The following is an 18,349-nucleotide window of genomic DNA, read 5'->3' as shown; positions in this document are numbered from 1 at the left end:
TTTGAACTAAGGGAAGCACACAGTACTCACTTGATCGCGCTAAATTGTTCGATCATGCCGAATCTCTGCGAAGTCGAGAAAAACAGAACCAAGTATCATTGGTATACTACTCCATTGTAAGCACTCTGTGAATTAAAGGGGAAAGTAAACTCCGTCATTTTCCAAAAATATGCTCGAACACAAACAGTTTTGAAAATGGCATTCACAGGATCTAACTCGTACTGGCGCCTAAGTCCGTTGCGAAAAAGCTGGACGAGCAAACGGTCGTGTTTATTGTTGCCGTGAAACAAATATAAGAAGGAATCAAGCCGAATTCTATAACGCTTCCTTTGCCAGAATTTTAGTTTCGACACGAGACTCATTGTAGCCTTTGTACAGACCCCCCTCCCCTCAGGAAAAATCGACATACATTCTGATGAGTTCAACTAAATTTGTAATGTAGAATGCCTTAGGGTTCCTGTCTAGGTCCCATTTTATTTACCCTATACAGTGTCGGCTCTTTTTCAAAACTTATCTCTCTGGAGTTCATTGTTATGCAGACGATACACAGGTTTACATTTCTTTCAGTCCTAATCTTACGTTGGACCAGCTTTCGCACGGAAAATTACTTGTCGGCTCTTGATATCAGATATTTGTTTGTGGATGTTTAATGAACACTCTTAAATTGAATGACGGCAAAATTGGATTTCTTATTATTGGCACAACAGTTGGAAAAGTTTGACATTACGAGAGTCCGCGTGCGTAACGCAGACATTCATGTAACCTGTGATCATCCCGTTCCCAATGCAAGGAATCTCGGTTCATAGTTCGACTCTAGACTAGTGTCCATGTCAAAGGATGTTGCAAACATCTGCAGCTCTTCATTTTTCTATATATTTTTACAACATACGACGCATCAGGAATCATCTCTCACGAACGTCAACGGAGACACTCATGCATTCCAGGCAGTACTCGTATCCAGTCGTCTTGACTACCGCAACAGCTTATTATATTCTGCCTGATTCCTAACTAAATGATACGCAACTGGAAAACGTTTACAGAATGCTTGTGCTAGACTGATTTTTAAGGAACGCAAATTTATTCACATAACGCCTCCTATTACAGAGTTACACTGGTTACCAATAAGATTTAGAATTTAGTTTAAAATTCTTTTGATTACTTTTAAGGATCTTCATGGTTTAGCCCCGTCTTTAATATCATTTCTTATTTCTCTTAGGCGTCCATCGAAATATAATCTTACCAATTTAAATGACAATTAATCTTTCACTTAGTTTTCCCAGTTTCATATCCAAATCAACACTTGGCGACAGGTCCAAAGCTCTGAAATGCTTTCCCATGTCAAATGCGCCAAGTGTTTTGCTGTTTTTAAAGTAACTCTTAAAACACTTATTTAGTTCAGCATTTTTATCATCATAACTTAGCATCTATCTATCTATCTATCTATCTATCGTGTTACTATGTAACATTTTTATCATTGTAATATTTTATTGTGTATTTTTTAATTTAAACTTTTATTTTTATCTATTTAAATTTTAGACCTTACTTTCTACCTGACTGTCATGCGCATTTAAACATTTTTATGGACAATTTCGCGCTATAAATGTATTATTATTAGGTGAAATTCGAAAACTGGCAAGATGTCATGGTCAGTGGCGGCATCGATTGTCATGGAAACGTTCTACCCTAAACGCTTAAATAGTTATACTTTACTGTGAAGTCCAGAAGTAGACGTTCAATAAAGATATCTCAAGGGCAAAATATAATGGAATATCGAATTTTGATTATTGGTATTAGATTTTACATTAAAAAGAGCAAAAACTGTTCAGCGACAATGGCCGGGAAAGATTCGAAGATCATGACGATGGAAAGTTCCACTGAAAGTGGTTCCAACAGATGAAAGCAACGATCCCGAAGTATTTATTTATTAATCTTTCACGTAGAGTTCGTCATTCTGCACTAAATAGCACCGAATTTTTAAAGTCTGTGCCGTTTAAACATGGATAATAAATCTTCGATATTCATGATTGAATCCGTTCCTTGAGCTACAGGTTGAACTACAGAGAAGTCGTGTCAGCATTATTCTGCCAGGAAATACTACTAGAAATGGCAATTTCGGTTATGTTTGTTGAGGTAAATAACTGTTTTTTACATATGGTTGTGCATTATCTATCAACTTATCAGTGTTTTTAAGCGCAAACGCATAGGCCCAGCATTGGATCCAAGGTGAGGCTGTGTCTCACGGAAAAAAGGGTAGAATAAAAATCATATTTTGATTTAGGGAAATTTTACGCACTCTACATACTTATCCGGCTACCACTGCTGGGACCAGCCATATCTTCAAGCTGAATGACTTCTTCAAAGTCTTCTACGGAGCCTGTGTAACCTTTGTTAGGATTTTTTTGTGCTTTTGTTATGCATTTACTTTCTTGGTCGTCCTTTTTAATATTTTATGGTTCTGCATAAATTTGCCCTCTCTCGGTTTCTTGGAACTTATAAGCAAAAATAGCATAATATTTGTTTTTCCATGACGTCGAATTTCTCAGAAAAGGCATGTGATAAAACACATGCCCTCAGAGGACAGGTGATAAACGCCAAGATAGCTCCGCTCGATAAAAAATTAAACGACTTAAACAATGGTTTACAAGGAACTACACCTTTTAGGAGGATATGAGTGAGACCTAAGGCCCATTTTTCGAAACTTTCATTTACTATACGGGCCAGAAAATCCATTAATATATTTTAAATTCAAAACTCTCAAGAAATGTAGCGCCGGCTCTATACTCCGAACCAGTCCATTTGGGTTTTCCTAAACTTTCAAAGCTACTAATTTCACCTCGTTATTAATCCAATTAGCTTTATTGGTTCGGTAATGGCATAGAGTTTCATATAAACGAGCCCCAGTACATAAAAGTTCTTTGTGGCATAAATTTGTCCACCACACGTTGGTTGCTAATTTTAGAACTCAAGGGTAATCCGAATAAATGTGCTAACGGGTTTTCAAAAAAATGGACGGACACAGCTGTATAAGTGGTGACGACACAGCCGCCGTAAGGTTGCGAAACCTAGTTATTAAAATTGGGTCTGACCAGCGGACGTAAGGACCATTTTAAACAAGTAGGGTACATACGAGGGGAGGGGACGAGAGATAGAAGGCAGGGAGAAAAACCTGAGATTTTTGAAACGCCTTTTTTGACAAGGTGGAAGAGAGAAAGAGGGATAGAGAGAATAAGAAACGCGTGTGAAGTTTGTTTTCCCCCGCCGTCTTTCCCTACAACCAGCCCTTACTGTGTTTTCATGCTCATTTTTTCTGACTTTTCTTTGCACCCAGCTAGATCAGGATACATGTCTTTAATTACTAGAACTCTATACAGGGTGTCCCAAAAGTTCTTTTCTCTAATTTCATGCGCTATAACTTTTGATCAAAACTTCATTTTTACATGAAATTTCTAAAATATGTTTCTCACTCTATCGAGTACTTGTGTTCAGAAGTTCAGTTACCGGCATCGCTCCTTTGTTTTTTTATCACACTCTATAGCCGTTGCGGAATTAAGTGAGATAAGCCATGTAGCATGTAGAGCCCTAGATGATTCATTTTGAGCCTTTTTTTATCACCTAGTATGCAGGAGTCACTTCGACCCCCAAACAATATAGTTTTTTAGATTAGGCAGCTCAAACAATATATTTTGAGCATTGATCCAAGAAAAGATGATAATTCCGTCCCTTGTCCACAGTAAGGCTTTTGTTCTTCTTTACAAATTTGAGACGAGCTGAACGTTGCTTGGCGGACGGCCCTGGCCGGGAGTAAAGTTTTTTTTTGTGCCATCTCAGGGGTTTCCAAACTTTGCTTTTCATGAACCTGCTCCAGACTTAACTTGCTAACTATTGTAAGAGCTACCTCGTTGGGTTTCCTGTTTTGTACATGGCCTTCTTTAAAACTATTTTAGCGGTTTTATTCAGGACTTTCGGTCTTACCCATCGTTTCTTGTCTGTAAAACCTTTATTTCTCTATGACCATCTTACCACCCAACATTCGGATTTTTCCATTTTTTTAGGAATTTGTGCAACTGATAAGCCAGTAGATAGAAATACATGCTTCTGCTTGCACGTAGCTGAGGGTTTTTTCGTTGAGAGGGTTTAACCTTTCAGGATATTCACACAAAACAAGTTAGGAGTTCGAGCATTTCGGGCTACAAAATGCAAAAAATATATGGCGGGAAAATTTACTCGGGCAGCACACCTTTGGCGCGAAATTGCACAAATCGAATTTCGAGTCAAAAGATGGCACAAGAAGTACGAAATATTAAATTAGATTGAAAGTCACAACTTTGGTTTAAATTATGTGCTGATCAAGTCCAATCGTACTGCGTTACAGACTTATAAGGTAGAGGAACGAACTTTTGGGACACCCTGTAAAAACAGCACTTATTCAGCGCACTAACGTATGATACTGGCAAAGGAAATAACTGTTTTATTATACTAAAACAGTGAGATAATTGAGCAAAAAAAATGATAATTTTTAACTCGTTTGCTATTATCAGCCTGATAAGGCCCTCTCTGCATGTTTGACACAGGTCTGGAAATGGTCAAGGAAAACTGTCAGAGAATTTTACTTTCAGTTTGAGTCAGGGAAATTTAAGTCTTTGAAAAACGTCAGGGAAAAGTGAAATTTTAAGAGTACGTATTTATTATTTTTCCTCTACTTTTGTTGTTTTCTAACTTTCAAAATTATTTCGTACATTTTACGGCCATGAATCATGTTGTATTGGTAGAATATGAGCGTTCACGAAACTGAACAACAAGCTGATTTTGGATTTTCAAGAAAACCAATCCTTTTGGCACGTTGTGCTTAAAAGGACCTACAGATGTCATTTCATGTACACTGAACGTGACTTGCTGAAAGCATAAATAAATGGGTGGAGAAGGTGACTGTGAGGGAAGGGTCGAGTCCATAATCAGGATTAATTTGTTGAATTGTTTTAAATTAAGTTGGTGAAGGAAATTTTACAATTGGTAAGGAAAAAGTTAGGGAAAAGTCAATGAATTTCAGAAACCTCTGGCTTTGGGTAGCATCCATGCTCTAGCTTTTACTGGAATGAATTGGATTGATCTTGACGAACTGTTTCAAAGCTTAATTAAAAACAAAACGAACTTTGATTAGCACTGCTATAGTATGTTTCGATGAGCTATTTTATTCCGGTTATAAGCGCCCCCACCCCACCCTCGATATCTTAAGCCCCTTCGTTTATAAACCCTGTAAACACCTTTCGACGATGGATAAGCTCAGGGCTCATACACTGTGAGCGGCAGTTCACGGTATTTACATGCAAAAAAAGGATAAAATTCGCATTTGAATATATTTATATAGATACTTGCGCCTTATAAGTTTTTTTTCAAGTTTTTACTGTTCTCCCCACTGAATCCGCCACTAGCGCATTAGGAAATCAGGAGTCTTCTTTTCAAACGAGAAGGAGCATTGACACATTTGTAGCCTTCTTTGCACGATTTCTGTCCTAAATCGGCATTAGGTTCTTTATCCGGTAAGCACATTGTTCCAGGACCATTGCACGTCATTCTACAGCACTTCAAGCCCCTTGCATCGCAGCTAGTTTCTTCTATGAGGAGGACATGATTAGGTTTACATTGAGGCACCTGACAGGACGAAAGAGCTCCTCCTCCATCACACTCGCAGTTTGAGCAACCTATATACAGAAATAATTCGTTCAGTTTTCGTCGGAAATTATTCACTTTTACTTCATTTTTTTTTTTCATGAACGTAGCATTAAGGATGGATTCACTTGAAGCACTGATTTGCGTATAGCTGACGGCTTTTCCTGTTGGAAAATATTTCGTTTTTAAGCTCAAAAGCTGCAGAAAATTCAAGCCGGTAAATGCGAAGACTATACTGCAAATAAATCCGCAAAAATGTTTTAATTTATAAGGTGGACGCGCTTTTGCGATATGCCTTTTGCAGGGGGCTTGCTAGAAACATCCCAAGTGGAGTTATTATGCTTGTAAAACTACTGTTAGCTAGTTAAAGTTAACGAAACAAGCGTGCTTCAGGCCAGTGAGGCCAATAGAGCCAAAGCAAGTTCCATTTGAGTGAGTATCATAAAACAATAGAATTTGCTACATTCGCCACTCCCCCCGGGGATGATAATACTCCATTTGAAAGGTTACCCCCCGCATGCATTAAGATTTGGGTACTCCAGTGGGTGGGTTTTTGAGGGAAGGTGGAGCAAACTTTCTTGTCTTACGGGATAACGCGATATTAAGTTTTGCCAGCGTTATCGACCCTTATAAGAAAAATCAACGCAATATACTGAAGTTTAGTATAGGATAGTACCTTCTTTAAGTAACCAAGCATTTCTTTCATTTTTTCACTCACCTTTTACAGTTAGAGTGGTTTGAAGCAACAGAACCGAACAAAATAGAGATTTGGCTATCATATTTCACTCCGATGGGTTACCAAAGCCGAGAATAAAAAGGGAAAAAATAGATCAAAACTAATTAATGATTAATTCTACTGAAGGCCGGAAATAGAAGACGACATCAAACATAGATCTAAATATATCATTTTTATCTAATAGTACCAGCAAATAGACTTCAATACATTGTTTTTTTTTTTCTTAAGACTGGTAATTCATTTTACTTTTGTCTCAATCTCCACGTGATAACCACGCTTTAGAAACCTTTGTTTGACCACTCTCGAGTTCTTAACACCAGTCCCTACTTTCGCGGAAAGCGCATGTATCGAGAGCAATGTTGATCAGTAAACTTTAATGTTGATGGACAAAGTTTAATGTTGAACTCTCACTAATAAAGTTGCAGAAGTCTGAAGTTTTGACGATTGCGTTAAGAACTACAAAATTGAACGGCAAAGTTAAATGTTGATCTTTGTGAAGTCAAATGTTACACTCTCCAGTTGAATGTTGTGATCTACTTTGATTTTTGGCGGGGATGGAACTCCTCGTTAAACACAAAATTCTTCCAAACTTGGTCATCAGTAACGTCTGGTTATGGTGAATTATGCGTGTGCTTTTAGCCAATCAGAATTGGGGAAAAATTTCGAATAAATAATAATATGTGTTAAATCCTGGCATTGGTTGCATTAAATCCCCGCTATGCCCCAGAGGTTTGGTGGGAGGAAGAAGGGTTTCAATTGACTAATGCATGTAGACACTGCATCCTTTACTCGCGTACTTTGTCACCAAGAGTAACTAATCAATCTATCTAACTATATAAAACAGTATATAAATCAACAGGTTTTTAGTACTATCATAGTTTCTACTAACTATGGTGGTATGGACTATAAAGGTGTAATGGTAATGCTAATCATTATCTGTTTGTTCTACAGGATTAACTCTACAATGACGTTTCCAGGCTTACATGTCTTACATGTAAACAGAATTAGAAAGTAGACTGGCAGGCCTCTCATTATTACTTATTCTCTTGGCCTCTACATCATCGTTTGATCAAAACATCTATGGTCACTCTAGAACATAAGATTACTGATCATCTACTTGTTCCTTTTTTTTGTCATTGACAATGTGAGGGTTTATACCAAGAAATTATTTTCTTGAAACTGCTCACAGAAGAAAAATAAAAGAATGATGTGTTTTAACAGGCATAGCCTTCGAATCAATTCATCTCTGGAAGCTTTAGCCTGAGAATGCAGACAGATTTCCAGTTGTATTTTTTAGTGACGTGAAACTACAATTCAACCTAAAATGTTTTGTTTAGTTTGATTATTTTTCTCCTTGCCCAGTGTTTTTTGTACTGTCTTCAGTAATATGATCTGTCTAGATATTTTTCCTGACTTTTCTTTTATTTAGTAAGATTATCTTGCATAGTTCCATGGGAAGTAAAAAACAAGTGTTAATAAAAGATTTACACTACAAGTATTTTGTTGCTGGGATAACCTCAAGTGAGGATAGCAACAGACTTAGGAAATAGTTTCCTTATATTTACCTATGAGGAGCAAATGAAGCAATTATTATTTACCAACGAAAAACTTACGCCCGAATAGCTGGAACAGCTTCGGCAATCGAACCATGTACAGTGTAGTTTAGGTGAAATGTTTGAATCTGTCAGTAATAGTTGAAATATGCGGACCCCCGTGGAAACAGTTACTCCAGAATTTTCCAGCGTTTATTGACGCATTTAAAAGGCGTCCTAGTTACCATTTTTTTGGGGGAAGATTGAACGGTATAGCTGAACCTTGACAGAATATTTGTCCTCACATTAAGAAGCGAGTTGGTACCTTCAGGAACTTTCTTTTCAAGTCGTAAGCCGTTATCAAATAAGCTTAAATGTCGCTGTCTAGGTTCGAAGTAAAAATGTTCAAATCGCCGAGTCACTAGCCTAAGCGTTCCGTTTTCAATTCTGAGATATTTTCCATCTATTTATAAAAGCCATTGTTTTGATTCTGACTTTTTCTTGAAGATATTGTTTTCAGTGGAAGGCTCCTGTAGAATCTTGCGTCAGCCCAACTGGCTATAAGCGGAGTATGGGTGTAACATATTTCTTCGGCAATTTTGTAGACTTAAACTGTATTCAAACACCTCTCAAGTCCAAACATTGACATAAAAGGATACCCTCAAATTAATCGTATAACTCGTTTCAATTCGAGAGCTTTATTGTTGAATTAACTGGTTTATTTTTCTTGCTCTTCGCGGCTGACCCGCAAGGTACCCGAGGAAAGTAGTGTTTAAAGCCACTGATCATTTTTATGAAATTGTTATGAGATTTAATTTTTCAAAAATGATGATGATGATGATGATACCTTTATTAAAGTGTCAAAACTGTAATAGCGGTATATAACCACTAAGTGGGGACACTAAAATAAATTTAAAAAAAATAAATAAATTAATTAATTAATTAAAATTAAGAAAAACTATGTACAGTAGAAGCAAGTGAGAAATTCGAGAGAACTATATACAATATGTACAAATGTATCCATAATCCTATAAAAAATAAGAAATAAAAGATTAAGAAGTGCAAAGAGAGCAGTTAGAGCAGTTATTGTCATCTAATAGCATGCCAAGATCCACTCTTCTGATGTTATATTTGAAGGAGGACAACGTGGAAGCTTTTTTCACGTTACTAGGAACAGAAACTCCATACCCTTGGACCCACATACCTGAGCGAGTGCTTGAGAAAGAGTTTTGACCTATGTAAGTTATTTTTTTGTCTCCAAGCGCAGTATTGTGGGGTTTCTGAGTTTACAGGCCATTAAAGATGATCTTGGTGATGATTTTTATCGATCGGTAGGAGCGTTTGTCAACACTTTTGATTCTTGTCGCCAGTCTGTTTTTTGTTTTCAGGTTAAAATTGCGTAATTCATACTTTATGTGATAACATCTGCAGCTTCGCTTTAGTTGTTGAAATGATTTGCTTTACTGTTGCTGAGAAATTGGACCGTGAACTTTTCACGTCAAGCACTTTGTTTACCGTCTTTCAAACCTTCCCGGGCCGGCTTGAACCTGACGTCACGATGGCCAGAAACATCGGATTTTCATTCGCCAATATCTGCTCTAGTGCTCAGGCCTAAGTTTATGATTCCCTCCTGGACCATAGTATTGGTGTCCACCATCAAGTTAAACACAGATTGTATATGCCTTGCACACCTTGCGAATAATGCCCGGTCATTACTAGAAAATCTTGCCCTCTTTATAGCAGCCAATCAGAGCGCGGCGTACTATTGTAGCCATATAATAATATTCGTTTATACTCTTTACGCACCTTACTGCACGGAATATCCGTGGTCAAAAGGCACGCGTTTTGACTCTCATTCGCCGGGGGGAAAGTAATACGCCTGCCGACGATCGATTGTGTTAAAAAATGCACATAACTCTGACCTTGGGGACATTTTCCCTGAAAGCTAAACCGCTGCCTGACTTGACTTAACTTGCTAGTTTCAGGTTGTCCAAAGAAGAAAGAAAGGCTCAACCTCTCGTGGGCTCAGTGTTCACAGTCAGGAATCTTGGCACACACGTCTTCCCATCTGCTGTGTTTGATGGTTAATCACGTGGAGCTCCTTAATTTGACGGAAAAGAGAATACGTATCTAGCTGGATTGTGGAAAACGGTGCTGTGCTGAAGTCATTGACGATTATTATTCTCGTCCAAAGAAGGCATGAAAGTTCCATCGATAAGAGTGGATGTCATCTTAATTGGTTCTACTGCAATTACGATCTACTACTGTACCGTTCTGGTTTTATTCTAAAGTTATAAATACAACAATATCACTGATATTAATAAAAGAAATTAAGACAGTTTCCAGTGTTATTTAGAATATGCACTTTCAGTGCACACATAAAAGGAATGAAAAGCAGGTTCATTTGTAGTACTTTAAACAGACTAACAAATATAATTATTACCATAAGTAATACTCAACAATTGTTCTTTGAGACCGAGGTGAATAGTGGCTGGAGGATTTACCGAGGCGTGAAGCGGTTAGGTAAATATTCCTAAAGCCACTATTCACCGAGATTGAAAAGAATAATTGTTTTAATTAGTATATACACACGAAGTGACCTCAACAAAATCAGAGAGGAAACCATTGAAAAGTACGATTTGATCCGTTAATCAAATCGTACTCAAATCGTAATCGAAAGTTTAAAAAATAAATCTTTGCAGAATTTTCAAACATGGCAATTCATGCACACAAATAGAGCAAGAAAAGTAGAGCTTTGTTGTTTTCTGTTGACGTGCAAAGTTTATAGCCAAAAGGGTTCGTTGTGTCGTTCTTCGCATGAAGTGCTGACAAAAATGGCAGCTCGGTCGCTCTAGGTTAGACGTCGTCTTCCTGTATCATTCTTTTTCCTATGTACTTTAAAAGTTGGATTTTTGCAAACATTTGCTTTCAAATTTGTTTGTCATAAATAAACTTCGATGTCTGGGCCAAATTTTCTTGTTAGGAAACGCGAATAAACGGGGGTTGTAAACAATCCATCGAGCACAAAACTCAGCCACAGTAAATGGAAAAACGCCGGTTTGATTCCTTCCAAGTCTTTTCTTCCCTTAAAATATTGAACCCTAGGATTTTGTCGACTTTTAAAAGATCTTTCTCTAAAAAAATGGGAAAAACACCGAGCTCACACATTATTCACTCGCTCGGAGGTCAATATTGTTGAATTGTCCGAGACAGAGAACCAATCAGATTGCTTAAATCACCAAGATCACTGAGTGTGTATATACTAATTGTAGATATGCTCATGACGTTGAACAAGTATCAAAGAGAATTAATATAATCAACTTAAATTGAACTATTAACGCAAAAGTACTAGGGCTCTAAATTTAGCTGAAAGGCATAATTAACTATATCAAGTCGCCATTTTTTTTACGTTTTCAATTTATTGAAAGTAAATTTCGAATACGTTTGTGTTATAATGCCGCATTCCTTAGCTGAAGTCAGTTAAAAAGGAAACAAAACTGTGGAAATAAGCCAATACGAGCCAAAACGATGTAGTAAACCTATCATACTCTCTGTAATCTAACACAAGCCGGGTGAATTCTTTTGGAGTAAAGCAACAAAATCTCTGGTCACCGGAAGAGGGACATTTGGATCAATATAAATTTTGAGAAACATCTTGCGATCCCATGGTGGCATCAAAAGTCCAACAGTGACGAACATCTCTTGCACTTGACTGCGATTCATTGGCTGTGGCCTCCATTGCTTTAAAGCACCAGAGTCTGCACAGCATCCCCACAACTACAAAACAGTGTATTTTGAGTTACAATTTTAAAAACCACACTTGACTGAAATGAAACACTCACCGCCATTTTCGCCAAATTTCATCTCTTTTTAGCATAACAGACCAAATTTTTTAAATTGCGCTTTTATTGCCCTGTCCTTGCAAAACAAGTGAGTGCAAATGAAAACTGTGCTCCTTAAGGGTTCTTGCTTAATATTTAATATTTAGGAATAGAGTGATCTGACTGGGCAGTTTTTTTTTGTTACAAATTAATAACCAGGTCTGGCAGTTACAGTGGCGGATCCCCCACCCCACCCCCCACACACACTTATTTGTAGACCAAACTGAGGCTCGAAGGGCCGCAAAAAAGTTTTTTGGTGACCACCCCCCACTTATCTCAGGGTCTGGATGACCGCCCCCCCCTCCTTTATCTGAAGCTCTAGATCCGCCACTGAGCCTGCTCTGTCGAATAATAAACCACCTTAGTGTTAATTTTGATGGAGCCTTATCGCCTTATGGATTATCGTTTGTAATAACTCGACGATTGCGGCCGCTAATTGAAAAAAAGAATACTTCCCCCAAAAAGAAATAGATCGCGAAGATGGTAGTATTTCAACGTAACGTGAGGTAAAGTAACGTAACGTAATTAATATAAAGAACCACTTTTTCCTGATGAAAATAATAGTCTTTCCTCTTTTGTTGGAAGCAAAACTAAGGTAACCTTTCATTTCACCAATCCCATCTAACTGGATCCAGAATTTTTTTGGTAAAATAAGGTAAATTTAAGTACCAATAAACTGGTGTAGTGCAAATTAATTCCCACAAAAATTAACGAACCTGACAGGAATGCAAACGATTTTAACTTCGGGTTTATTTCATTCAGCGTTAATTCCTTATACTAAGGTATTTTTAACTGTAGATAAGATATTTAAAGCAAATGTAATTGCATACCCCGCACAAGCCACACCATCCACAGCAACAAGGTGCAACGCCATGAATTGATAAATCTGCCCGGACTCCGGTCTCCCCAGACATCTCCACACTGCGTAAACAGCGCAGGGGTATGGGTAGGTAGTAGGTGGTGTCATTACATGATGACGTAAGAGAGTACCCTCCTGGCAGTTTCTTTGGATTGCCCCATTGAGCCAAGGACGTACCTGACAGGTATCAACAGAGAGTTACAGTCAACTGACAATAAAATTTGGTATTTTACTATTCGCTTCCTTAATCTGTCTTGAACGGCTTTGATCAATATCCTCCTCAGCTTGTATGTTTTGTTGTCCGACCAGTGCAGGTCATACTATGTGATATTCTTCATGAAAGATTTTACCTCTTTTCTCTTTTCGGAACTTATGCGGACATCTGCAAGTGAATAAGATAAATTTTTCCAGAGTAACGTGACCCACCCTTGAACAATAACATACAAGCCAAGGATGCTAATTGTGATGTTCATATAGTATTTTATCTAAACGCCAAAGTCAAAAAAAATGAAAAAGTACTGCACTGACAAAAGCACTGATATTTACATCCTACCTGGGCCCTAGCGTAGTTCTTCGTAAATACTGACGGTTTTATTTGATTATGTCCAAAAAAATAGCATACCTACTAATTTAAAAAAAGAGACATACATGCTTTCATTGCCTCAATTTATAGTACATCGGCTTATTCGGAAATCTGGTGAAATCTTCAACAACGAAACTGCTTGGTTTTACCGGGATTATCACAGCCGGCTAATTTAAATCCGGCAGCAATCGAGGGCAGATTTTCATTTCCAATCAAAGACTCTAGCGGCGACATCAAAGATGCACCAATAAAATGTTGACCATTCTTAGATGTAAATGAAAGTGTCTGAGATTTCCGCATTGTTACCAAACAACCTTACCAAAAACCATTTGTGCGTTTGAATCATTCTGTACACTGATTTCTAGCATCATACAAGAGAAAGGACAATTGATTAACATGACGGCGATTCTTGGCCTAATGTTGATGGCCCAGAACTAAAGATGAAACCCAAATGTCTGATCAGAATTAAAGGGAGTTGTACTCACCAACTGTAAGCTGTGAGGATAAGAACAGAATCCTTTTGTTTGTCAAAAGACAAATCCCTCCGCTACGCTGCGTCAATGGTAAACCAGCGTCATCGCAGAATTGTACGTTGGTGTAGTTCATAAATGTGAAGTTGTTCAAGGCTTGAAAACTTTCACCTTCATAGATGAGCCCTGCCAAGAGATCTCTGTAACTCATATTACCCTATGAGAGAAAGCGAGAGCAAGAAAACTTGGATTATAAAATAACCGAGATACCTACAATCCTGGACAAAAGTCATATTCATATTTTTCTGTCATTTCTCGGTTCCCTCTTAAAACAGTGCATCCTTTTCGAAATTTTCTTGCAGTTCTCCCTCCCCCCACCTTATACAAAGTTAAAACGCGGAAAAAAAAAATTCTGGATACACGCGTCCAACATTGTTTGTGGGGTGAGCGGTGGGGTTGGACCTGTGTGAATTGGAAAACGCCCCATAAACGCGAAAGTGTCCCAAGACTTTTGTTCATGATTGTACTAGTAGGCAGGGTAGCCTGCGGGGAGCAGACGCATTTTTCGGCTCTTGTTTCGAAGGGAGAGAAGCCATAACCTGAAATACGTCTGCTGTTTGCAGGCAATGGGCATGTTCCCAATGAGATTGTCAAGAAATAAAAGAAATAAGAAAGAGTAGAAAAAAGATAACATAAAACAAGAAAACGACTGTGACTTTAATTAGAAACTGACAGACATGTGACCATCTATAACTTACAGATGTCCTGAATTTCAAAAAATAATAATAATTAAAATTTATTTATAAATAATTAGCAATTATTTAATAATTAAACCAGGGAATCGAACTAAATATCAGGCAGGGTGGCAGTAAAGAACTGATCTCCTTTTTTCACCTATGCCAGAATTTAAACATTTGTGAAAAAGATAGTACAATATATAACGGAAAATATGCTACTTCCAAAATCGCATTTTCTCTTTACTAAAACTACCGAAATTTAGTAATTCTAGTTTGGTTTAAACAACAGAAACACTAATTTGTACCAAATTATGTGCATTCTCATTTCTTATAGCTGCAGTACTTTGTGAGATGACAAATAAGTGTGAATGGCCTATTGTAAACACTACTAAGGCAGTTGTCAAAGTATTCCTGACCTTCAGAGAAACAAACTGGCCCTGTACTGTACGTTGTAGCTGATCAGCGCTTTGTCTAACAACACTTTGCAGAGTTGTACCACTCATGTGCGCAGTGGTTAGTCCAGCCATTATGCCTCTTGAGGCAGGGTCCAACATGGTATCAGAAAAGGCCTGGGGTTGACTCACTACAGGTGGAGCAATTGAGGCTAGAAAGTCCATATCAACTGGAAATTGAATAAAACATATTTGACTTATGCCTGCTAACAACTGTTAATATAGTGTTAATAGTGTGAATATCATGACAGTTATATACTCCCAAATGATATTGTGCGAAATTTTAAAATTTTAAGAAACTTGATTGCCTTATTTTTGAAATGCTTTTCATCAAACTGAAAACCAGTATTAAACAAACAGTGCGATTCCATCCGCGCAAAATTATTTCTTTAGATCGGTTTTAGTTAGCGTTATTAGTAAAGTAGAACCTTGGTAACTCGAACTCTGAAGGGAAACTAAAAAAATGTATTTCTTTTCAATTTTATAACATTGTATCACTTACCGTTTACATATTTTATCGCATTTTATTGCCCATCGTATTCTCACCTTTAAACTATTTTCAAACCGTTTGTAATATATTTTTGCTAATGTTTATTTTTTACTCCGCGCATTTGAAAATGACCTGGTAGACGTCGAAAAGTCGTGACTTCAGTGTCGCTGATTTTTATTACAAAATGTATATCGAAGGAACTTTTCATCGAGAGTTATACAGTTCTTAAAATTAGAATTTAAACAATTGAACTTCTAAGGCAATGGCAGTGTCTTCTTCGGCAAAGTCTTCTGGAATTGAACTCTTAAAAAAACCTTAGCCACGTTCAAAGAAGGGAAATACTGAACAATCCATCGTCTATTTTAGGACGAGCCAAAACTCGTCCTTGAAACTTGAAAATAGGCAGTTTTACGTCGAGGGTGTGGAGTTACGGCAAAGAAATGTACTAAAAAATGGGCTGGAAGTGCAGATGCAGAATTGTAGTTTTGTTTGTTAAACCTAATACTTTTTTTTTCCTTTCAAACGTCACCGCCGTGTTTGTCTGACCTCCCTATTTGAATACTGAATGTCAAGATTGATGCGAGTTTCTTGCTCATATTACCGGAAAGGTTGCAAATCGAATTTCACATCACTATGGGCTTCATGAAGTATGAGAAAAAAACGCAGTGCATTGTACACACAATGTTTAGCCCTCTCTAGCGTGCAAAGAAAGTTGTTTCGATAGCCCGGGGCTAGTGAAGTTTGCAATCGGGCTAGTGAATTCTATTCTTAACTTGCCCGAAGGGCAAGTGAAGTTTTTTGGGAAATTCAAATCACAGAAGAACTGCAATCAATGCTGTTTATGAAAAATAATTTTGGGCTAGTAAAAAAGACCCTTGGGCTAGTAGATACTAGCAGCAACGTGCCCGAAAGGCAAGCCGTAAAACTTACTTTCTTTGCACCCTGCCTCTCGTTGTATTAAATTGCAAATGTTAGGCCCGGTTCAGACGCCGAACTTTTCATGAGCCGAACCTAGTACATTGAATTAAATACATGAAAAGTTCGGCGTCTGAATCAAGTAGGAACGCTTATTTCAATTCGGAACGGCTAGACCGCAAGCAGTTTGACCGAAATGAGCATTTTTCTCCTTTTGAATTCTGTTTGGCTTCTTGGCCGTTAAGCACGGTAGTAGAACGACGTTTGAAACAGGCCAACGAGTAAGGTGTATGCATGTTGAATTTCAGTATGAATTTCACTCTCCAATGCACACTCTATAAGAATAACATAGAAGCCAATTATTTTTTTGCGTTAGCAAACTTGCGATACATGACTGTGTCGCCGTCTTACTTGATCCACTTGTTGCGTGTGGAGGTCCTTCAAAATTTCTGTTCGCCATCTCTTCCAACAGGACTGGAGCGTGAAAAGATACTGTCTTGTCGTCTGCTACCTCGAATTCGTCGCTACTAGGGCTTCTCCGTTCCGCTGCAAGGTTTTCGTAGCTCATTTGACTAGAAAACGTGCCCAATTTACCCTAGAAATGTGGAGGCTTTGATTTCTTTCTAGGAAACTGTTGATGTTATCACGTGGTCGACTTCATTTTACTTTTGTGCGGGGTAGAGCTGGGGTTTTGTAAGTAAAAGTATTCGTGAGGCGCGAGCTAATTTCACTGGAAAAAATCTCTTGGACGATAAAAATCGCATTTCAAGGCTTTTTTATCTTATTTCAAGCTTACCAATGCGTGGTGGATTAGAGTTGAAGGGAAACGTTTAGTTTGACCAGGCACACAGGGAAATAGAATCTGCCCCCCCTGATTTCGCGGAAAAATTCTAAGCGTGTCTCTTCGGTCACGCAATCTTCATCATTAATCCTCTCGGAAATGGCTCGTAATATAGATGCATTTACCACTTTGTCCAGCATTTTTTTCTATTAAAAACAATTTGAAAATACGATTTATATTGCAAAAATTACCACTACTGTGGTCGTTGATGCATTCGTACATATAATCTCAATTGATATTCAAAGTTTTGCAAAAGAGACGACGCGACATGACATGTATAATTTATTTTCCCACGATAGACTTTGATAATGAACACAGAGTACTTGATGTTATTTCGGTCTTTAGAAATTTCCTTTTTTCTTCCTTTGTTCTCTTCATTTTCCAGCAACGGATGAAAAACAGAAAGATACTGGATAGAGATATTTGGCAGTTTATTTGCCCTTCATCACAGAGTGAGAAAGCACATGTCCTATATTTAATATTCTATTCTTGTTTATCATTATTAGGTCATTGTTCTCCTCTGATGCTTTTATCATCGATTCCACCTTAATTAAGACGTTGATATTGGCCAGTTTAAAGCGGCTCCTATTTTCTCTCTGTTGTCCCGCTTGAACACCAGTGAAAAATTTAGCACTTTAATATAATATTATGTTTATGTTGGTTTAAAATCGCATGGAAGCTCCGTGTGTTTAATAACATTACTGGATGATTCCTATTTCATGTATATCAACAACAATAAAATAGCCGCTTTAGGAGCGTTTTTCTGTTGTCGTTGTTCGCACGGGCTAAAAATGAAACACCGGGTGAAAAATATGTGTTTGATATCTGGGCTACATGCATGCCCCTCAGAAAATCAGTAGTGTAGTACCAATGTGGCATTTATGAAAACATTGAAGCATCGCTGAATGAAAGCTGAAAATTCACCAGTTGCAAGCTGGAATAAAGATTCTTACCAGAAGAATTCATTTCTCGAAGTGGGATAGAGACTCTGTCGACTTCCTGACTTGTAAGGTCCGCGATTGGATTTTTGAAGCTCAGAGCGTAGTTGCTCATAGTTGGTCAACTTTTCGATGCTGTTCCCTTTTTCTCGGAACTCATTAACATGACAATTGAGTCTTCATTTCGTGGAAAAATGGTGAAGTGTTTTCTTACTCTTGTTGATACATCCTCAGAAATTGATCCCCAT

At 37.8% G+C, this 18,349-nt stretch overlaps 1 protein-coding gene and 1 long non-coding RNA gene across 3 annotated transcripts; one reads left to right on the top strand and one right to left on the bottom strand.

Annotated features, from left to right (window-relative positions):
* Positions 1-8,198: 8,198 nt before the first annotated feature.
* On the top strand, positions 8,199-10,273 carry LOC140924323 (uncharacterized). Its single transcript, XR_012164243.1, has 2 exons — positions 8,199-9,323; positions 9,915-10,273. It is a non-coding gene; the product is annotated as an uncharacterized lncRNA (long non-coding RNA).
* Positions 10,274-10,921: 648 nt separating this feature from the next.
* LOC140924309 (uncharacterized) lies at positions 10,922-18,276 on the bottom strand. Of its 2 annotated transcripts, none has more exons than XM_073374339.1 (5): positions 18,117-18,276; positions 14,882-15,087; positions 13,744-13,945; positions 12,647-12,852; positions 10,922-11,712 (listed from the first exon to the last, which is right to left on the bottom strand). In XM_073374339.1, the coding sequence occupies exons 1-5, from the start codon at positions 18,214-18,216 to the stop codon at positions 11,494-11,496; spliced, it is 933 nt and encodes a 310-aa protein (XP_073230440.1). In that variant the 5' UTR covers positions 18,217-18,276; the 3' UTR covers positions 10,922-11,493. The 2 variants fall into 2 exon arrangements, with proteins under 2 accessions (XP_073230440.1, XP_073230439.1); XM_073374338.1 differs by lacking the exon at positions 18,117-18,276 and adding an exon at positions 16,734-16,956.
* Between the last annotated feature and the right edge of the window lie 73 nt (positions 18,277-18,349).

This window comes from Porites lutea, chromosome 14, assembly GCF_958299795.1.
Source record: "Porites lutea chromosome 14, jaPorLute2.1, whole genome shotgun sequence".
Taxonomy (NCBI): domain Eukaryota; kingdom Metazoa; phylum Cnidaria; class Anthozoa; order Scleractinia; family Poritidae; genus Porites; species Porites lutea.
Note: the sequence above shows the minus strand (reverse complement) of the source record. Positions and strands in the feature narration are given on the sequence as shown.